This window comes from Cololabis saira, chromosome 7 (assembly GCF_033807715.1).
Source record: "Cololabis saira isolate AMF1-May2022 chromosome 7, fColSai1.1, whole genome shotgun sequence".
In the NCBI taxonomy this organism is placed as follows: domain Eukaryota; kingdom Metazoa; phylum Chordata; class Actinopteri; order Beloniformes; family Belonidae; genus Cololabis; species Cololabis saira.
Window position 1 is genome coordinate 20142935 of NC_084593.1, and position 18400 is coordinate 20161334.

General features: G+C 39.1%; 1 protein-coding gene across 2 annotated transcripts in view; it reads right to left on the reverse strand.

Moving 5' to 3' along the window:
• ctnna1 (catenin (cadherin-associated protein), alpha 1) overlaps positions 1-18400 on the reverse strand; it is an 84912-nt gene that overhangs the window by 11063 nt on the left and 55449 nt on the right. For both annotated transcript variants that reach the window (XM_061724968.1, XM_061724966.1), the window contains exons 13-16: positions 17028-17179; positions 12613-12720; positions 10164-10345; positions 5815-5920 (exon numbers count right to left, since the gene is read on the reverse strand). In XM_061724968.1, coding sequence (XP_061580952.1) covers positions 5815-5920; positions 10164-10345; positions 12613-12720; positions 17028-17179 — 548 coding nt within the window. The remainder of the gene's footprint in view (positions 1-5814; positions 5921-10163; positions 10346-12612; positions 12721-17027; positions 17180-18400) is intronic.

The following is an 18400-nucleotide window of genomic DNA, read 5'->3' on the forward strand; positions in this document are numbered from 1 at the left end:
CTTTGACGCAAAACTTCTCAAAATGCCACATACTTGTGTTTCAGCAGATAAATAAGAATAGAGCCATAAAACGCATGTCATCTTGTGTTTAAATACAGGTTGAAAGTGCGCCATGTTGAGGAGATAAGGTAGGAAGATCAACCTTTATGGACATCAACGAGATCACCACTTAGAAAGCAGGGTGAGACTTTACTGCTTCAGTTCAGAGAAAGTCAAAGTTATAGGAAAAATGACAAAGTTAAAAGTAGGGTGGCATGACACCTGAGGTGATGCGAGTATTCGTCCCAGTATGGAGGAATTCCTTTCATGTGGCAAAAATCACAAACACAGTGGCAAATGATGGTTTAAAAAAAGAAAGAGGAAAAAGAAAAGGGAGCTAGAAGGCAAGGCTTCAAAAACCACTTCAGGTGCTCACAAAGCTTACAGCAAGAACTTCAGAAAGGTTTTCCTGTTAAAGTTCAAACTTGAATGAGGCAGTTTAAAGAACTCACTGGTGAGTATTTCTATGATACATCTTTGAGGGAAACATTTTTGATCATTTACTAATCCAACCTGCACTAAATATCTGGATTTTATTCAGGACAATCTATTTTTATTTTGCGTTCTTACTTTATGAACAAACACAGATTTTGTATTCCTTCAACAACTTTCCGCACACACATTTACCGCACCATTTAGCATACCACTATGAGACATGTTTCAGAGATTTCGCAACTCAGCACAGCTGCCACATGGAAGTATTGTTTTTCCATTGTTCTAATGTTACTTTAGAAAATTATAACATTATTACATCACAATGGACAACTTATTCAGGGGTGTCCCTCTTGCTGGGATGCTGCATGAGAAGAATCTGACTATTGTTGGAACTCTTTAACAGAATAAACTAGACGTATTTATAGCTCTGAATTTGGATTCAAAGGCAACATGGCCATGGTGAGCTATGTGCAGAGGAGGAGATGGCTGTAGTCCACCTGAGCACTGTGCATGATGACAATACAGTGGATGACGGAAGTCAGAAGAAGAAACCAGAATTGATTCAGTACGGCAAAACAAAAGAAGGAATGGACACAATAGATCGGGTGGATCAGTAACTTCTCCTGTAAGCAGAGAAGTAGGAGGTGGCCCATGGTTCTCTGGTTGATATGCTGGATGTTTCTACCTTCCATGCTTCCACCCTGATTATGAGGCTGTTGTGCGGTGAACAACATGGTGTGAACACACACTGGTTATTCATTCAAGGAACTGGGCAAAGAGCTTGTCATGCCACACGTGAAAAGTGATGCACGCCCCAAAATTCCAAAAGGATGTCATTGAGGCATAAAAACTATATTTGCTCATAAAATAGGAAAGGAAAAATGGAAATAATGACCTGTAGTAGTAAAAAACGGGATACTTAGAGTACTTGGACTATTCAATCATAAAATACTTTTATTTTGAAAGACAGAACAAGGAAAAACTCAGCCAGCATGAAATAAGCTGGAAAAGAATGCGGGTCATTTTTGAACCATGTTTACAGGCTTTACAGATAATGCTCTGGATGTTGTAGAGCTATTTTTCTTTTTGAGCCTGGTTCTTACTGTCTTACTATTGGGGGGGGGGGGGCTAATAAATCAATCTGCCATGAGCTAATGATATCAATCACACACCCAAAAAGAAACAGATGGTCCACATTTGGACTGGATCAAGTCAATCACGATGGTGATGAGGCGCGCACGGGGTCTTGTTATGACAGAAAAATTAATCTATAATCATGCTAAAACAAGAAGAACACTCATCTGCTGCGGCATCACACCAACGTCCACAGCCAAAGACCTTGAAACAAATTTCTCAATGTGGTTTTAGTTATTTGATTATAAAACCCAAGCTTCCAGCCAAGATTAACCCAAAAGCAATTACCACGGACACATGCCTTAATAAAAATCAATTTGGGGGGGGTGGGGGGTGGTTGCAAAAAAAACAGAGAGGGTTTTCACTTGCTTCAGCTGAACTGCAGTTAGCTGAGGGCTGACCCTTGATCTGCTGAGCTGAGAATTTGTGGCTGATTTTACTTCTCTGCTGCAGTAGGTAATTTACAAGCTGTCTGCTCTGGAGCGTCTGGGCCAGACCTGGGATTAGACTGTGACCAGTAACAGAGCTCACAGAGCAATATAAACCTAGACTGACTGAATGCAAACTGGAAAAGTACACTACACATTTTCAGTATACGGGATGGGAATAAAGCTTGGACAGACGCATAGTGACACCATAACCGCTCTCTGAAAACTCAAGCCTTTTATGTGGGCGTCTTCATATGTGTGCATGCTGCTATAATATATATATATATATATATATATATATATATATATATATATAAATAAAGGAAAATAGCAGGAATATATGGGCTACATATTGGCTAATACATTTTCCTTATAAATCTCAATTACGCAGCATTATTTGTTTACCAGCCCACTCAGATTGAATTCTCATAAGGTGTCCTGCAGATATGGGTCATAAATTCTTAATAAACTGCAGTGCAGACCTTTGTACAGCAATGACCTAAATCCTGCAGCTCATCTCTGCACTACACTCGTTGCATTAAATTTTAATAAGGTTCTATTACATATACTTAACTGTTTTACAACCCCTCCCCTAAAAACAAAACAAAAACAACAACAACAACAAAGAACTAGTCCATGTCCACCTGTATATCTACCGTGAAACACACTTCTGTAACAAAGCACATTTGTACAATGTCTTAAAATTAAAATGTAGGGTAAGATGCTGTGCTATCAGTCAGAAACCATCTGCCAATGTGTTTTATATAAAGAGAGCAGACCCTCAGACCCTGCAGGCCCAGCACGCAAGTGATTAATATGCCTAGGTTAATGAGCAGTGCCAGCACTGCCTCTGCCCCTCTGACTGTCAGTATGTGCACATCCTAGTAGTGATTCACTAAACTACTGCTGCAAGATTATGGAGACCCTCCCAACGCTCCACGGCGCCTCCTCACAAATGGGCCTGATGTATCTCCTGCTTTGTTCCAGGTATGACCCAAAATGTAAAATGCCAATATAAAAAAAAAAAATTGGAAGGAATTTTTTTTTTTTTTTTTTTAAAATACACTGGCAATTATGCTTCAAATTAAAAGGCGAATTACTCTTAATGGATTCACCTCTGTGAGCTGTACCTCTATCCACACAAATGCAACACCATGCATTCCTACATTTCCATCATTCTCCCCTCTATATAATGACTATCTGTCATCCTTGATCTGTTAGAGGTGGATGTGGCCTGATCTGGTAGTGGTTCGCTTTGGTTTACACACAGAAAAGACAGCTGGATGGGTCCATGGGCTGAGGGGTCTTCAATCTTGGCTAAGAATGTCTGTTTCAACAGCTCAAGCGCTTCATTTATTTATACTTTGAGTGCTTCAAACCCAGACATCCTAAAACAGTGTGTGTATGCATGCTCACACAAAACTACACATGTAGGAAATAAAGACTGAGAAACAACAACCTACAAATAGTTGTAGATAAAGGGTAAAACAGTCACCTAAATTTAACATCTATACAGATGCGCCCACACACAGGCAATGCCAGCCAACAGACAACTATACACATTTGCACACCTGCAGAATTTCCCATCTGTTTTCCTTAGGCGATAAACACCATTTTGATTAATCGTCAATCTTTAATGCAGCGTGAATATGCATCTTCAAAAGCTGCAGTGAGGCATATAAAAGTAACTTTCCAGGACGGCTTATTCCCCATTAAGATGATTCAAATGCAATTAGGTCAGTAAAGGTAAAAAAAATAAATAAATATGGATGTGGGTCTGTGAAATGATGAATCTGAAGGTGCCTTAAGTAAAGTCAGATGTGCAGGTTATGTAAGAGGCCAGCGGCTCATTGCATCAGAGAAGGGAAAGAACCCTGCTGAAAGCTAAAAACAGATGTTTTAATTATTGGAAAGAATAACTGAAGACCCTACATGGGCCTCAGCAAGAAAACACTTCCTACTAGGAAATGCTCAATCTTTAATGCAGCATGACTTAATAGGCAATGGACTTTTTTATTTAAACCAGTACATATGAAAGAAATGGCTCACTGAAAATATATAATTGATAAATCAATTACTAAACTTTCACATACATTGAAGTTTTTACTTTAATTTCCAGCCAGATAACATGTTTGATTATTTCCAGTTCCAGGTAGCTGTATCTATGAGATGACCCTTAAAAATGAACCCAACACTGATTCAGGTACCAGGTTTCTACTACAGACACATTTTTTTCTAATTCTTATTTATACTAATATTATTTTCTATAATCCCTTTCTGTGATTCCACAACACAAATTCTGAAATGGTGCACTTAAAACGCTTACTCATGCAGATGTGAGTCAACAGACTTTTTATTTATTCCTTTGGGAGTCTGTAATCTCCAACAGATAAGTGAATCCTTGCCTTCTGTTAGCACCATGCACGTTGAAAAAAAGCGTAATGTTTGCACTGGATTTCAGACAGACTACAGATCTTTCACCAGCGTACATAAACACCTCACCAAGCAGAACAAACGGATTGGGGTAATTTCAGCACATATTTCATAAAACTGGAGGGGAAGGCTGCTAAAATTAGCCTCCTGTTGCTGCAGTGAAGTTTTCTTCCACCCATCTTAAAATTGAGGAGGAATTATGGATGAGTTTCAAAAAAGGCTTCAAGTTACTTCGTTATGGTGTTAGGTTACTTAACATTTCCTGCACCATATTACATAGCGTCTGAATTCAATTGTACAGAAACCCTTGTACTTTCTTTACTTTCATTGTGAAAGATGTGCATACACACGGAAAAGATTGACCTAAAGTTGCTCTGAATGAATAAATCAGATGGCACCATTATAGCATAATACAGCATTTCTGAGTAATGCTTCAGCAGGTACAACAAGTGCCAATAATAGATTACATTCTTTTTCCCCCTCTCTTGTCCAGCCTATACAGAGCAGTGTCTTCCTTTGACAACCACATACCTGGTCTTTATAAGCCCAGGTTTAACTGAATCTCAGTTTATGAATTATGCAGAAACAGTAGCCATAAGTCTGCTTATGAAATGGTGCATGCATAAATTCAAAGATGCATCATGTTAAGTGTCTCTTAGGAACCATTTAATGCAAGTATTTAAATAAATAATGATACCATGGATAACTGAGCATATGTTTCCTAATGTCAAAGGCCATAGTCTCCAGTACTAGTTACAGATAAAGAGATCATGAAACCGGTGGCTGTGAAGGGATGGGCTGAAAAGCATCATCCTAGAAAAAAGGAAATACGGATGGCTGAATGAGTACTACCTGATCACCAAAATAAAAAAAAAGGTAAATAGGAAGAGAGAAATGGGGCCAAGGAGAGAAATGTAGCTTTAGTTTAAACCTTAGAGCCTGTAGATCTTTGAAGGGATTTGAGAAAGCAGCTGCAGCATGGTACCGTTTAAAGGTAATGAGGCGAGTTTAGCGCGGGGAACAGCTGAGATCTTCCATAAGAAAAGAGTCTGAACATTGTATGCATCACCTAATTATTGAAATGGAGGTTTTCAAAGCAGATGGATGGATCAAGTAGTATTTGAACAATTGTAAGAATGAACAGTTATTCGAACAAGATTTATTTCAAATTTCAACCTTTATGAAAATGCACGAGATTACAAAAAATGATTGCTAGGACATTCCTATAAATATTCGTCGTCTTTTATGTATACCTCAAAACAATCGCACGCCTAAGTAGGTCGAGTGTTGGTAGCACAAAAGTCTTCTTTACGACACTCCTTTGGGATAAAAGTTTATTACTTACACTGTCTGCGATGGTGCGGCCCAGCTTGTCCATTCTTGATCCTGCCTCAGCAATTTTCTTGGCAGCGCTGATGACATCAGATGTGTTCTTCAGAGGCCCTTTCCCCCTGCAGAGAAAACATGGAAAGATCAGTCACAGCTCATTCTATACTGCATACCCATTCTATTTGAAGGAGCAAACCCCAGACGAGAAGCGTCTGTTTGTTTTGGTAGGTTGTTTTTCAGTCAGAAATGGGAACATATGAGGAACCATGGGAATACTTCAGAGAAACACCGGAGACTTAAAAGTATATGTTGCTGCACAGGTGATCTCACACACAAAACACTAACACACTCTGGCACTACATTGTTCAGTCAGAGCTGAAAATGTTTAATAATCCATTAAATGCAGAGGGGAACGTTGTGCTGGATTCTGTCCTTACAGAATTACAATACAGCCGCTCTGTTGTCGCACCATCTTTCCTCACATGATGTGAAAAAATCTGTTAAGCTCATCTGAGGCATTTTACCAACACCAAACATATTCTGAAATATTGCACCAGTGTTTTTGAAACTGAACCTGGCGGTGCTTTGATTCTAAGGAAAACCACAGAAAACAAGAATTAAAAAAAAACAACACACAGAACAGAGCTGCACATTTTCTATCCAAATGAAAGACACGTTTGGGTACTTGTAGTCCAGGTTTAGAGATGACAAAAACACAAAACTAAAGTAAGTGAGGTCAAACTCAATTTAAACCCTCTCTGACTGGGTAAGACGAGTCAATCTCTGACCCCTGCTGAGCCACACAAAGTCCATCCATACACAGGTCAGTCCAGCTCTGACCCGATCCACTGTAAAGCTCGTCAGCTATTTGCCATTTTTCCACCCCCCCTTAAGGGACTCTAGGACACAGTTGGCAAGAGGCACAGATTGGATTCAAAGCTCTTCTCTCCAGGCTATAAAAAAAAAAAAAAAAAAAGAGCCATCCAACCCAGAACAGATGGAATTTTGTGTTCTGTTCTCTCACTTCCTCTTCCCTCCCCTCTCAGACCCCAAGCCTTCCCTTCCCTCCCTCTGCGTAAAGCAGCCAGGGCCCTGGTGGAAAAGGCCATGCATCAAAGAGCATTCAGAACGTTCTCATGAGACGGTCATCCTCTGGAGAAAAACCTGGAGGAATTTTGATGGCTTTGGGGACAAATATATATAGATATACCTACACACACACGCATGCACACACACACACACACACACACACACACACAATTCGATTTATCTTTTTTAAAAATAGGTATAAACCAAAGCTTGCTGTGCCCATTCCTTTAACAAATGTCGTCTCAAATTTTAAGTATAACCCAAGGTGATTGTTTTTTCTTTAAAGGATAATTTCGAAATTTTCTTTCAAAGCTAAGTAACAGCTGGGAGTATGACAGACTAAAGAGAAGACAACAAAACTCCTGGCCGTTGGACAGATTTTTTTAAACATAGATCTATATATAGAGAAGGGGTTTTGCAGTTTATGCTCCGTGCCAGCTGCAGGCCTCCAGATGCGTACACGCCCAATACACTACAGCCCACAATTGTGACAGGTGGCTTCCAAATATGTTTCATGTATCTATGTATTCATAAAAGCTGCTATAAAAGGCAAAAATTGACGCTTGAGTCAAGCTCTCACTCTCCGCAGATATGTCGGGCCCAGATCACTTACCTCATACACATTAACCTTCACTGAGTTTTATGCCAGCTCAAGGTTGAGAGGACAATAATTTGGACGGGAACTGAATTAGTCAACCACTGACCTTCCATATGCCATCACTGGATACGAGAGAAAAACATGACGTGCAGACATGTATGCTGGCAGACAAACGTACTAAACTGTAATATTTGCTGTCAAGCAAAAGCTATTACTACATTTTTGTTTTGTTGTTATTTTGTATTTATTATTTACAAAGCCCTTTAAATGACCCTTAATACATTTAACACACACACACACACACACACACACACACACACACACACACACACACACACACACACACACACACACACACACACACACACACACACACACACACACACACACACACACACACACACACACACACACACACACACACACACACACACACACACACACACACACACACACACACACACACACACACACACACACACACAATTCTCCTTAGTAAGAATAAGAAGGGAAAAAAGAAAAATGTATTCAGATCACCGACTGTGTTCGCATTTCAGAATCTGTAATGGCTTTCCACTATTTTAGTCAGCGAGACAGGATCTTTGACCCATTCAGTGTACGAGGATAAAGAGAAGGCATTTCGTCATCGCGAAATGTGACTCAGAGTTGGTTAATAAAATGTCTAGAATGATTCACTTGAAAATGTATGAACGGCACAGTCATACAAGCACTCAAAATGCCTCCTTGCATACGCCGCATGAGCTTCACAGCAATGCAGACAGACATGTCCTACAATTCCCAATACGATGTACACATACACAAATGAAATAAATGCATATATGTCCAGTAACTTGCCTGATGAATAGGTTATTACTGTTAGCATTCTATACATGAGTCACAATTCACTGTTTTCAATTATTTTCATGAGCATAGCAAACCTGCTCCTTATTAGTAAAAAAACAGCCATAAAAAAAAGGTGGAATATTCTGCAATGACTGACACTTGATGCATTTCACTTGGTGAAGACAAAGGTTAAACCAGACAGTCATAAAACAAACAACTAAAGACAACTACTTCAAAAGCCTAGAAAAAGAGGAGACTCTGGTGATGGTAGAGTTTTAAATTTCAGATAGCTGCTGCTTACAAAAGCATAAAAAGACTGATATGGGACTTGGATACAACTGCATTATATCCAAATCCCCAAACTGACAACGGAGTGCCTATCCAATGAATAATATCTGATTAGTTGGAACCATCTTTATTGCCTCAACAATCCACTCATACGTGTGAATGTGGCCTGTATCAGCTCTGTTGAGGGAGACAGTCCTTTAAATTTTTACAATGCACACACATCTTATTCATGAACCCTGTGAAAAGAAGATTTGATGCTCTGCTTATGGTTGTGCATATAGAGATTACAGAAGATGGAAAAATAATAAAGAAGAAATCCCATCTACCCTACTTCTTAAGTAAAATGAAAGCTCTGGTGCATGAATAGTATTGTTAAACTCCATGTGAAGCATTGTGCAAATATAGGAGAATGTTGTGAAACAAATGTTGGTTTATGGGATGATTGTATGGGGCACAGGCTTAAAGTAATCCTGTGTGTTCTGTGGGATACATTTTGTTGCTCAGATTTGAGTTCAAGTGGAAAACTACTGAAATATTGACGACACATTCACAGGCCCTTTGACAGAATGCAGTATATCACTGGAAATCGTGAGATGGAATGAAAAACTATTTGAAATATGAATTCACACATGTCAAATCACTTATTACAATTATTGTGTATATTGAAATCAAAAATTAGTGAGACACTGACTGCGTTTACATGCACTAAATAACCCTTTTAAAACCCACATATTGGCAATAACCCGAATTTGCACGGCCATGTAAACACCAATAACCCCTTTGAATAACCCGAATTTGCTCATATTCCGGTTTTTAAAAACCCGAATATTACCCCTGGGTTACTCCTTATGACTCCTCATAACCTGAATATTCGGTCATGTAAACGCCAAACGGAATATCCCGATCAAACGGAACAGGAATTTGTTTTCTGCGCATGCTCTGTTTGCAAGGAATCCTGGTCTTTTGAGTCCAGGAAGTTCTTATAAAACACGGCGAAACGCAAGACCACGCCACACTTTTGGAGTGAGGAGGAGACTAATCACTTCATAAATGTAATGAAGGATATGAACATTTTGGCATTTGTAGACGGTAGAAAGTACGGGGATAGCGAGATTTACAAGAAGGTGAGCGAAAAGTTGCGCGAAGCAGCATTTGTTTTGAATTTGGATACAGGAAGAGGAAGCGGAAATGACGCTAATTGCGTCATCACGTTCTCCGCGCATCGCTGGTTTGATCGGGATATCCCGAATGATTAATCACCATGTAAACAGGGATAACCCTGTTTGCTCACGTATGTAAACGGAATATTCTGAATGTTTCAGTAACCGGAATATTAGCAATAACCCAAATTTTGACTGCATGTAAACGTAGTCAAAGTAGAAAAATTCTTATTCTTTATTGCAATAGTTACCCATCCCCCCCCCCCCCCCCCTTTTTTTTTTTTTTTTTTGCAGTTGCTGGTTTCCCATTTAAGACAGAACAAATAAATCTACAACATGCTACTAATTTGACAAAATATGAGTCAAAAGTAAACAGTCCACACTCACCTGGTGAAGTCTGTCATCTCCATCATGATCATGCACATCTGCTTAGCCAACACAATGATGTCATTTCCACTGTCATCCCACTTGGATACTTCCGCATCCAGCTTGCTCTTCTCCTCCTGGAAGCTAGCCACCTGCTCTGCAATCTTTGCCTTCTGCTCCTGGGGCAACTGGGCCATGATGGCCTGAAGGAAAAATGACAGCAAGAGTAGAGCGTTAGTAAAGTACACCTTGACATGCTCTTGCTTTTCCAAGCCACCCCAGTCTTCTTGGCAGGCAAGCTGAGGTTGTTACTATAATGGTGTATTGAACTAATGTGCATTTCTTTTCATACATTTTTGAGGATTTTCCAAATATTTCCATTTATACATTAGGACTGTAACTCTGACAGTAAGTTTTAGTCATCAAAGTACACAAAAAGAAACTTGAATTAAGTAAAAATCTTGAATAAATATGGATCTCAGATGGAAAACCCACCTAACTTTTTTGTCATTTGTACTTTTTTGTATTCAAATCTAAAAGCTACGTTCAAAATCATATTTGGGCCAAATAATAATAATAATAATCATTTATATGTCTAAACGGTGTACCTCTGAAGATGACCATTAGTAGAGTGTTTGTGTAGCAGTAGCTGACATGTGCACACGTGTGTAGCCATGCCTATACATCCTCTTGAGCTGGCCGTTAAAGGGCAGCCTCTAAACAGCCAATTAGACATTCAGTGAATGAGCTTGTCAGGTTGAGGTAAGCAGACGCTCAACAGTAGGGAATCAAATATCATTGCCAGAGTGTTAATTCCATTACTGGCAAATAGGATTGTCTCTCTAGAGTCCCCTAAGCTTGTATAAAGCTGCAGTACAAAGATGAAAAGGCCCCTCTAAACAAAACAGGTAATCTTAGGTGATCAAAATAAATTGCACAGAAATGTACTGAAAGATCACTGTGCCATGAAAGGCTTTCGTTATTACACTGTGCGCTTTAAATACTTAGAATTGCTACCCTGTATGCTTTAAACATAAAAAATGAAAAATTCAGTTTGAACTAAATCTACTGTGGTCTGCAGAGCGATCACATACGCAATGGCAGTGTTGGCGTATCTAGTTGAGAATTATTACTACATAATGACCTACATTGAGATGAAAGGACATTCAGAGCAGCAGTCAAACGTCTCACCTCTTTTATTAACGGGGTAAGAAATGTCAGGTCTGTTTTGTGTCAACAGTTCAGTGATTCGTTGAGCTCTGACTTAATGATCCAGCATAAATACAAGTTCACAGATTAACTGTAACACTGGGAGTTTTAATGCAGACAAACTGAACCATTTCTGGTTAAGGTAAACAGATGTATAAATAAACAAAGCTCTAATTGTTCGTAAAGCATGAGAAGAAGTTTTATTTTAAATGCTTAAATAACATTATTAGCAATCATGGTGCCAAACCAATCATGGTGCCAAAGTAATTGTACATAACCAAAAGTTGTAACCTTGCAAGTGACAAATGTAGTTTAACAAACATGGCTAAAACATTAGCTCAGTTTCTACGGCGCTTCTGAACCATATGTTCATGTTTTCAGAGCATGGAAATTTTCTATTTGAAAAGAATAAATGGGCACCCCGATGTTTATGTATATCTGGTTTGAACAACTCCTTTTAAAGAAATTATTCATGCAATTTACTAGAGCCTTTGTAGCTTTTAAATGGCATTAATAAAGAATAGACAAAAGAAGGTTAATTTTAACAGGTCAAGCTCAGGTCAAACCAAAACTGACTCTTGAGTGATGAGCTAACACTCAAAGACTGTCAAAAACCAATAATCGGGTTCAGAGTCCTGACTGGTCTGTGTAGAAGTACTGATGAGCTCCTGGACAAACAGTACAACTATTTTTAAATAACCTAGATTCATTGTACTCATTCGCTAATTATGCTGGCACCAGCTGATTTCATTTAGACCAATGCATTTGTTAACATTCTTTCCAGCTGCGACCATGCTCACTGAAGTGTGGGCAGACTCCATTAAGTGGGATCTAAATACAGCAAAAGGCATAAAAGAGGCTATTTAATGCATTTTGCAGGGACTATCCTGATGAAATGCTAACACACACAAGAGTGCTCTGGAGACGGCTTTAGCTGCTGCAGCTACATGTTCCCTGCAGCTGAGCTTTGCTGACGTACACACGTGTCCAGACCGAGTCTCATCGAGGTAAAACTAGTGCTCCTCAAACCTCAATCTGGTTATAATATTTAATAGTTTTTGAAACCGTGCACATATTTACATGCAATGCATTTGTTTTACTTTAAATTAGAGAGAAGTAAGAGACCAAGGGTATTTACATGGATAAGCAATATTAATATTGATGCAAATACGGGTAAAGAAATATTAAAACTACACAATCCTAACACCCATCCCAACTCACTAATGCTAATAAATAGTATTGGAAGCAATGTTCAACTTACACGTGCACTTTGACCAGCTATAAGTTGGTCATCTTCTGTCTGCACACTGGTCCTGCTGCGCACATCGTCTTCAGGATCAAAGTCAGAGTCATCCAGTTCTTCTGGAGTCTGTAATGGGACAACCGAACAATAGAGATTAAACAGTGACAAAGAGTCAGAGTAGAGAGAAGGGAAATAAAGCTGAATAATGTAAGGAAAAGGCAGTTTGTAATGTGGGAAACATAAAATAATATGGTCATACTACAACATAGTGAGAAACCTTTAAATAATAAATCTGCTTGACATCTATGAGAAATGTGTAACTTGGCACTGCCAGGATGAGAAACAGATACACATCTCTTACCACACAGCTTTAATGGAGAAACTGTAAACTCCAAATTAATTTATAAATGAAATGTAACGTGCTCCCTGTGTATTTAGAGGGGGGAAATTAAGGTACATGCTGGTATGAACCATACTGGGGGCAAAGCACTTCAGAAGCCCATCTGTTGCTGCTATCTGAGGAAAGACAGAAATGTGCTACTTCCCTTGACTTAATGCAGAACAAACCATGACCACAATGTTTTTTTTTTGTTTTTTTCCATAAACGATACCCAGCAGAAACTTCATCTCATTAATTATGCTTAGAGCCAAACAGAAATCTAACAGGAAGGTGTTTTAGGTTAATAAAGGCACAGTGAGGATCATGTGGACGGCTCATCATACTGGAAAATCTACTTGTACTGACCCAGATGTTTCAATTCTTCTCTACTATAATGGATTTGGAGCCCACACGTCTAAAAATAGCTAGGGTTCTCCAAGCAATCTCACATTACTTCATAAAATGTGAAAATGCTCTTGTTCTCAAGGGGCAACAAAAAGTTTTAATGTCTCTTGGGCTTGTGATGGTGCTGATTACTGGGGGAAGAGATACCACCTGCTGTGGCAGCTCATGGAGGGTACTCAATAAAAGACTAATAAACGCAGAACAATTACTTGTTTGATTAAAATAATAAAAGGCACATACAACTCAAGGCGACAGGGGAATGCTTGTTGGATTACACCGCTACCAACTTCTACACTTTTTTTTCTTTTATCACCAGGAACCCTTAACCAGCTTTTATAACAAAAAAAAAGTATCTAGTAAAATAAGCTTAAGTGCTTTAGAGTCACTCAAGATGTCCTTCTCTACTTCAAGCCCAGAGAGAGAGACGTTATGTCATTAGCATTGTCGTAATGATCAGAATAATGGATGCACTCAAAGAGTAAATGTTGCAGCTAACGCTCCAAATCAGTCTGTTCACTTAGCGGCAGAAAGGAGTGGAACAACAGCTCACAAGGAGGTCAATGTGGAAAAGAGAGGTGATATGACTCCTAATCAGTGTAAATGATAAATAAAAGTACTACAGTATTAATATATATATAAAAAGTGCATGGCAAAGTACCAATAAAACCCATTCACCGCCACTCTAGAGCCACAACTGGACTCAATGTGTGTGAATCACTACATTCACCCACATTGAGTTGTATTTCATTTAATCCTTGTCAATAATCTGTGAATCGATTATGAACGGATCAGGTATGTAAAGTAAAATGTATTAAACAATAAAGCTGAAATATAACGTTTAAGAAATCAAGCCACCGTGTTTCTGTTGTGAAAACAACAGACCGGTTCAAAAGCATCACTCAGCGTTTTCCTTTTTGTGGCAGTCTACTCACCACCTCATTTAGCACATTTTTTTCTTCCCCTCTTTATAAAAGGACAGAACCAGCAAAAAAAAAAAAAGAAAAAAAAAAAAAAATCACCTTGGGATCTGACGCACTGCACAAATAATGGGGTAATGCCAGGTACCCTCTGTATCCAACTGTCAGCAGCTCCCTGACTTGGAGTCAGTTTCATGTCTGGAAGGGATATTTTCTGATGTTGCTGTAAGGTGTGAAGAGGCTTCAGCCCCCCCGTCAAATATCCTAGGGACATCCAAACCAGACTGTCTATACACTATTTAAAGATTTAAGACACCCCTGTCTTAAAAAGCCTCAATCACACGCTGTCTATTTTTATTTAAGACTCGGACATAGTAGGATATGTGCATGTAAAGTATACTGCTTTCAGATAAACCCTGTTTAACACGTTACCAACAGAGCAGGAGGGAGAGAATGCGACCTTTCAGACTAATTTAAATACCATTAAAGTAACACCAGCAACATTAAAAACACATTTGTGCTAAACTGGATATTTAAGAATATCTAGCCTCTTCTTGACTGGCTGTCTGCTCCTGTAACCCGTCTCTCCACTATTAATTATATAGCCAAACTGCTCACAAAGCTGTGGGACTGTGAGCAGTTTGGATGAGCTGGCAAGTCTTGACTGATACCGAAGTGCACATGTCAAAATGTGTCCAGTTCTGTTGCCTGCTGCCATCCCACCTGCTCAATCTAGAGAGCCTGAGACAGAAACCATGTACTCTGCTGATAATCAGTGGAGCCGCCTGGGAATCCTGCGGTGCAGGTCCTGGGAGTCGTAGGCTCCCGCAGCGAACATCCCGGCAACCCTTGTTCCTTATGAAGCTCTCCACCTACGGCTACTTAAGTGAGGATGAACACTGATCAAGATTTTTTTTTTTCCTCCCCTCGGGGATTTCCATTTATGCATCGCTTGTAATTTGGCTTCTGGAGACGCCTCCACGGAGCATTTCAACCATTTCACAGCCTAGAAGATGACTGCATCAGTGCCACTAAACCACAGAGAAATAGCTTCCTCAGTACGAACAGCCAGCAGTCCCTCCGTTTTGTTGTCATTCCAGCTTCCTTTCATCCATTTTTCCAAATTTGTCACGTTCCTGAATGAGTGCTCTGATAAAACTGTGGGGATTATTTGTGTGTGATATGTTCCAAAATGACTTGTTTTAGTCGCCACACACGGTCAACACTGCTGTGTTTCAGACTCAACGCAATCAAGAGGACCTGTACTTACAGCTCACCTCAGCATGTTGGACACATTCAGACAGAACACTTTAGACTTAAATTAGTGGGTTCCGCCATGAAAGGAGTAGCTAAGTGTGTGAGATTTAAAAAAAAAAAAAAAAAAAAGTGGTTTAGTCCACTCACATGCATAGAGTAATCACGCCAAAACTGAATTAAAGCATTTCCCATTTCTTTGGACACATACCTCATTTCAAAAATAAACTATGCCTTTGAAAGAGTCCGGTCGGGAGAATGTTTCCCTCTGATAAACTTGTAACTTCGTAACAAACAGCGTAAGAAGGAAAGCCAAGGCCACTACAAAGATAGAAAACTAAGCCTCTTCCTGATGAATAATCACAGTCAAAGCTGTGATCATCATCACTCTAATTCTAACTCTAACTGATTGTGAAATCCTTGCTCACTCATGGGAATGTTGTGGGTTTGTTTTTTTGCTTTTTGGATAATGGATGAAGTTTGAGTTGTGTCTCATCACATTGTGTCTCCAGCTGACAGTTAAATCGCACAATGAATCCGATGGATAACTGAACAAGCAAGGTTTTTCACTAATCCGCTGTTAGTTTGAACACACGCGCACATTTACACACAACGACTTTACCTCCATGGTCAGCCAACCCCACAGGCCCGATGTTAATAGCTTAATCTGGATGATATGACTGGAGCTGGGTCTGATAGAAATTGAATGTAGTTCTCAGGCTTGCAGTACAAATAGAGAATGCTAATTAAAACCTAAATCTTAAATCAGCAGCGTATTATTATGCAAATGAAAAACATATAATGGTTGGTCTTTCATTTGGGTTTGTCCACATCTGAGTAGCATTATTAATGAAGGCTGAATAACAGAGCACAACACTAAACACATGATCAGTACTAATGAAGTCAGTTCAAAAGGTTTGAATTTGTTTAAAATAGAAGAATGCACAAACCAACCAATTAGTAAAAGCAGCATTAAATACATCACTATGTTGCACATTATAAGTTAAAAAATCTTTTGCTCCTTCGTACGTCAAAGTTGGCAGAAGTTCACATGGCGGTAAAAGACTGAATAAATCCATTTCTCTTTTTACAGCTGCAGTGGGATTTGATGTCAGTTCGCCGTCTGTCAATAAGGTAATGCTTCAATGACTACTGACTACCATATCTGTTATGGTTCTATTCAAGCAAAAAGCCATTAATCCACGGATAACTGAGGAGGTTACACTAGTTGCACGTCTTTTCATCTGGGACAACTACTGTCTGGAACAAAGTTTTGCATATACAACTAAAAACAGAAATATAGCCGCTATGTTGCAGATTCTATTCCTCACGATGAGATACTTAACTGGATTTAATCGTTAATGAATGAAACGGTTCCATATTACACATCAATAGCTTTGCGTGTTAATCATAAGGAACACTTTATTTGACTTACAGAAGTGGATGGAAACAAAAGAAGAAAAATTGGTGCAACTTACTCTGATCATGAGAACAGCCTTGCGTATGTCGCGAATTCCATCATATACCAGACGGGATGCATCAATGAACTCATTCTCATCCACAGGTTGTGCAGGGTTTGAACTCAAGGCCTCCACTGCAGACTCCACCTGCTCTGTGAAGCGTGGCATGACTGAGGAAGGGAGATATAAAAGGTTAGAAGGGAAAAAAGGAAGTGAGGGAAAAAAAAAAACCACGAACAAGATGAAAACTCACCCAAACATGTAACAAGAGAACAAGAGCAGACGTTGAGTAGCACTATACATAATCAAAATTTAAAAGAAAACACCTTCCTACATGGACTGTCCAGCTTCCACCTCAGACAAAAAAACCAGACTTGCACTTTTGGCTCACTGGCTTCAACAGCTGCATGTGAAATATGGGGGAAACGCTCAGAATAAAAGATTTGATTTAGTTTTCCAACAGAAAGCGTCATAAAGCTGTCCCACCAGGCATGTTGTTTGCCCCAGTAACAATATGAGATGAACTCTGGAGGCCTCTTATATACATTTTTATTAATGATATTTCAAATTCCTTTTTTTTTTTTTAGGTTTAAGCTGCATCCTCTTGGGTGAAGAATAGATGTCAGCATGCAAATGTTGAGGGAGGGAGCAGATTTGTCAACAAAGAGGATTTAGAGCTGAGCATACAAAGCATTTACAACCTGCACGTTGCCAATGTTTTCTGTGAAAAGCGCTGGTTTCAGCATGGATTCAACACAGTCAACCATCTCGCAATTTAACAGTTTTTTTTTTCCTTTTGTGCCAAATGTAATGATATCCCACTAAGATAAATATTTTGCTTTCAGTTGATCAACTAAGAATTGCAGCTTTCAACTCCAACCTTATTTACTATTGTACTTTGCTGAATTAACAAAATGAAAGGGAGAAAGAATATTCCTGAAGATTGAACAAGAAATCATTCAAACTCATAAAAAATAGACAGAGATCCACAGTTAGTTATTGATTTAATTTTCCTTGAATCAGTTTTATAGTGAAAAGTTCATGAGAAAATCTGAGCAAGTTTCTCTGCCTCATTTGAAATCTCGGATAACAATCTGCATAGATTTCTGACTGTTAATGTGGCCACTCAAGGGGGTTTAGCCACTTCCAAATCTGACAACCGAAAAATCGCTCTGTCATGTTAGATTTCTAGTAATGAAAGTTAACATTTCATACTTGCAGTCTCGCTAATCATATACCACATTATTTGGACAAAATGACTTCTGTGATACAAGTTAGGTTAAAATATTCAATTCCATCTGTCCACTGAATACCGAAAACTGTGAAGATGATGTCTGCAGAGTCAGAGGCTGGAATCATAGAGCATGGAACGGCTGAAAAAGATTTCAGTT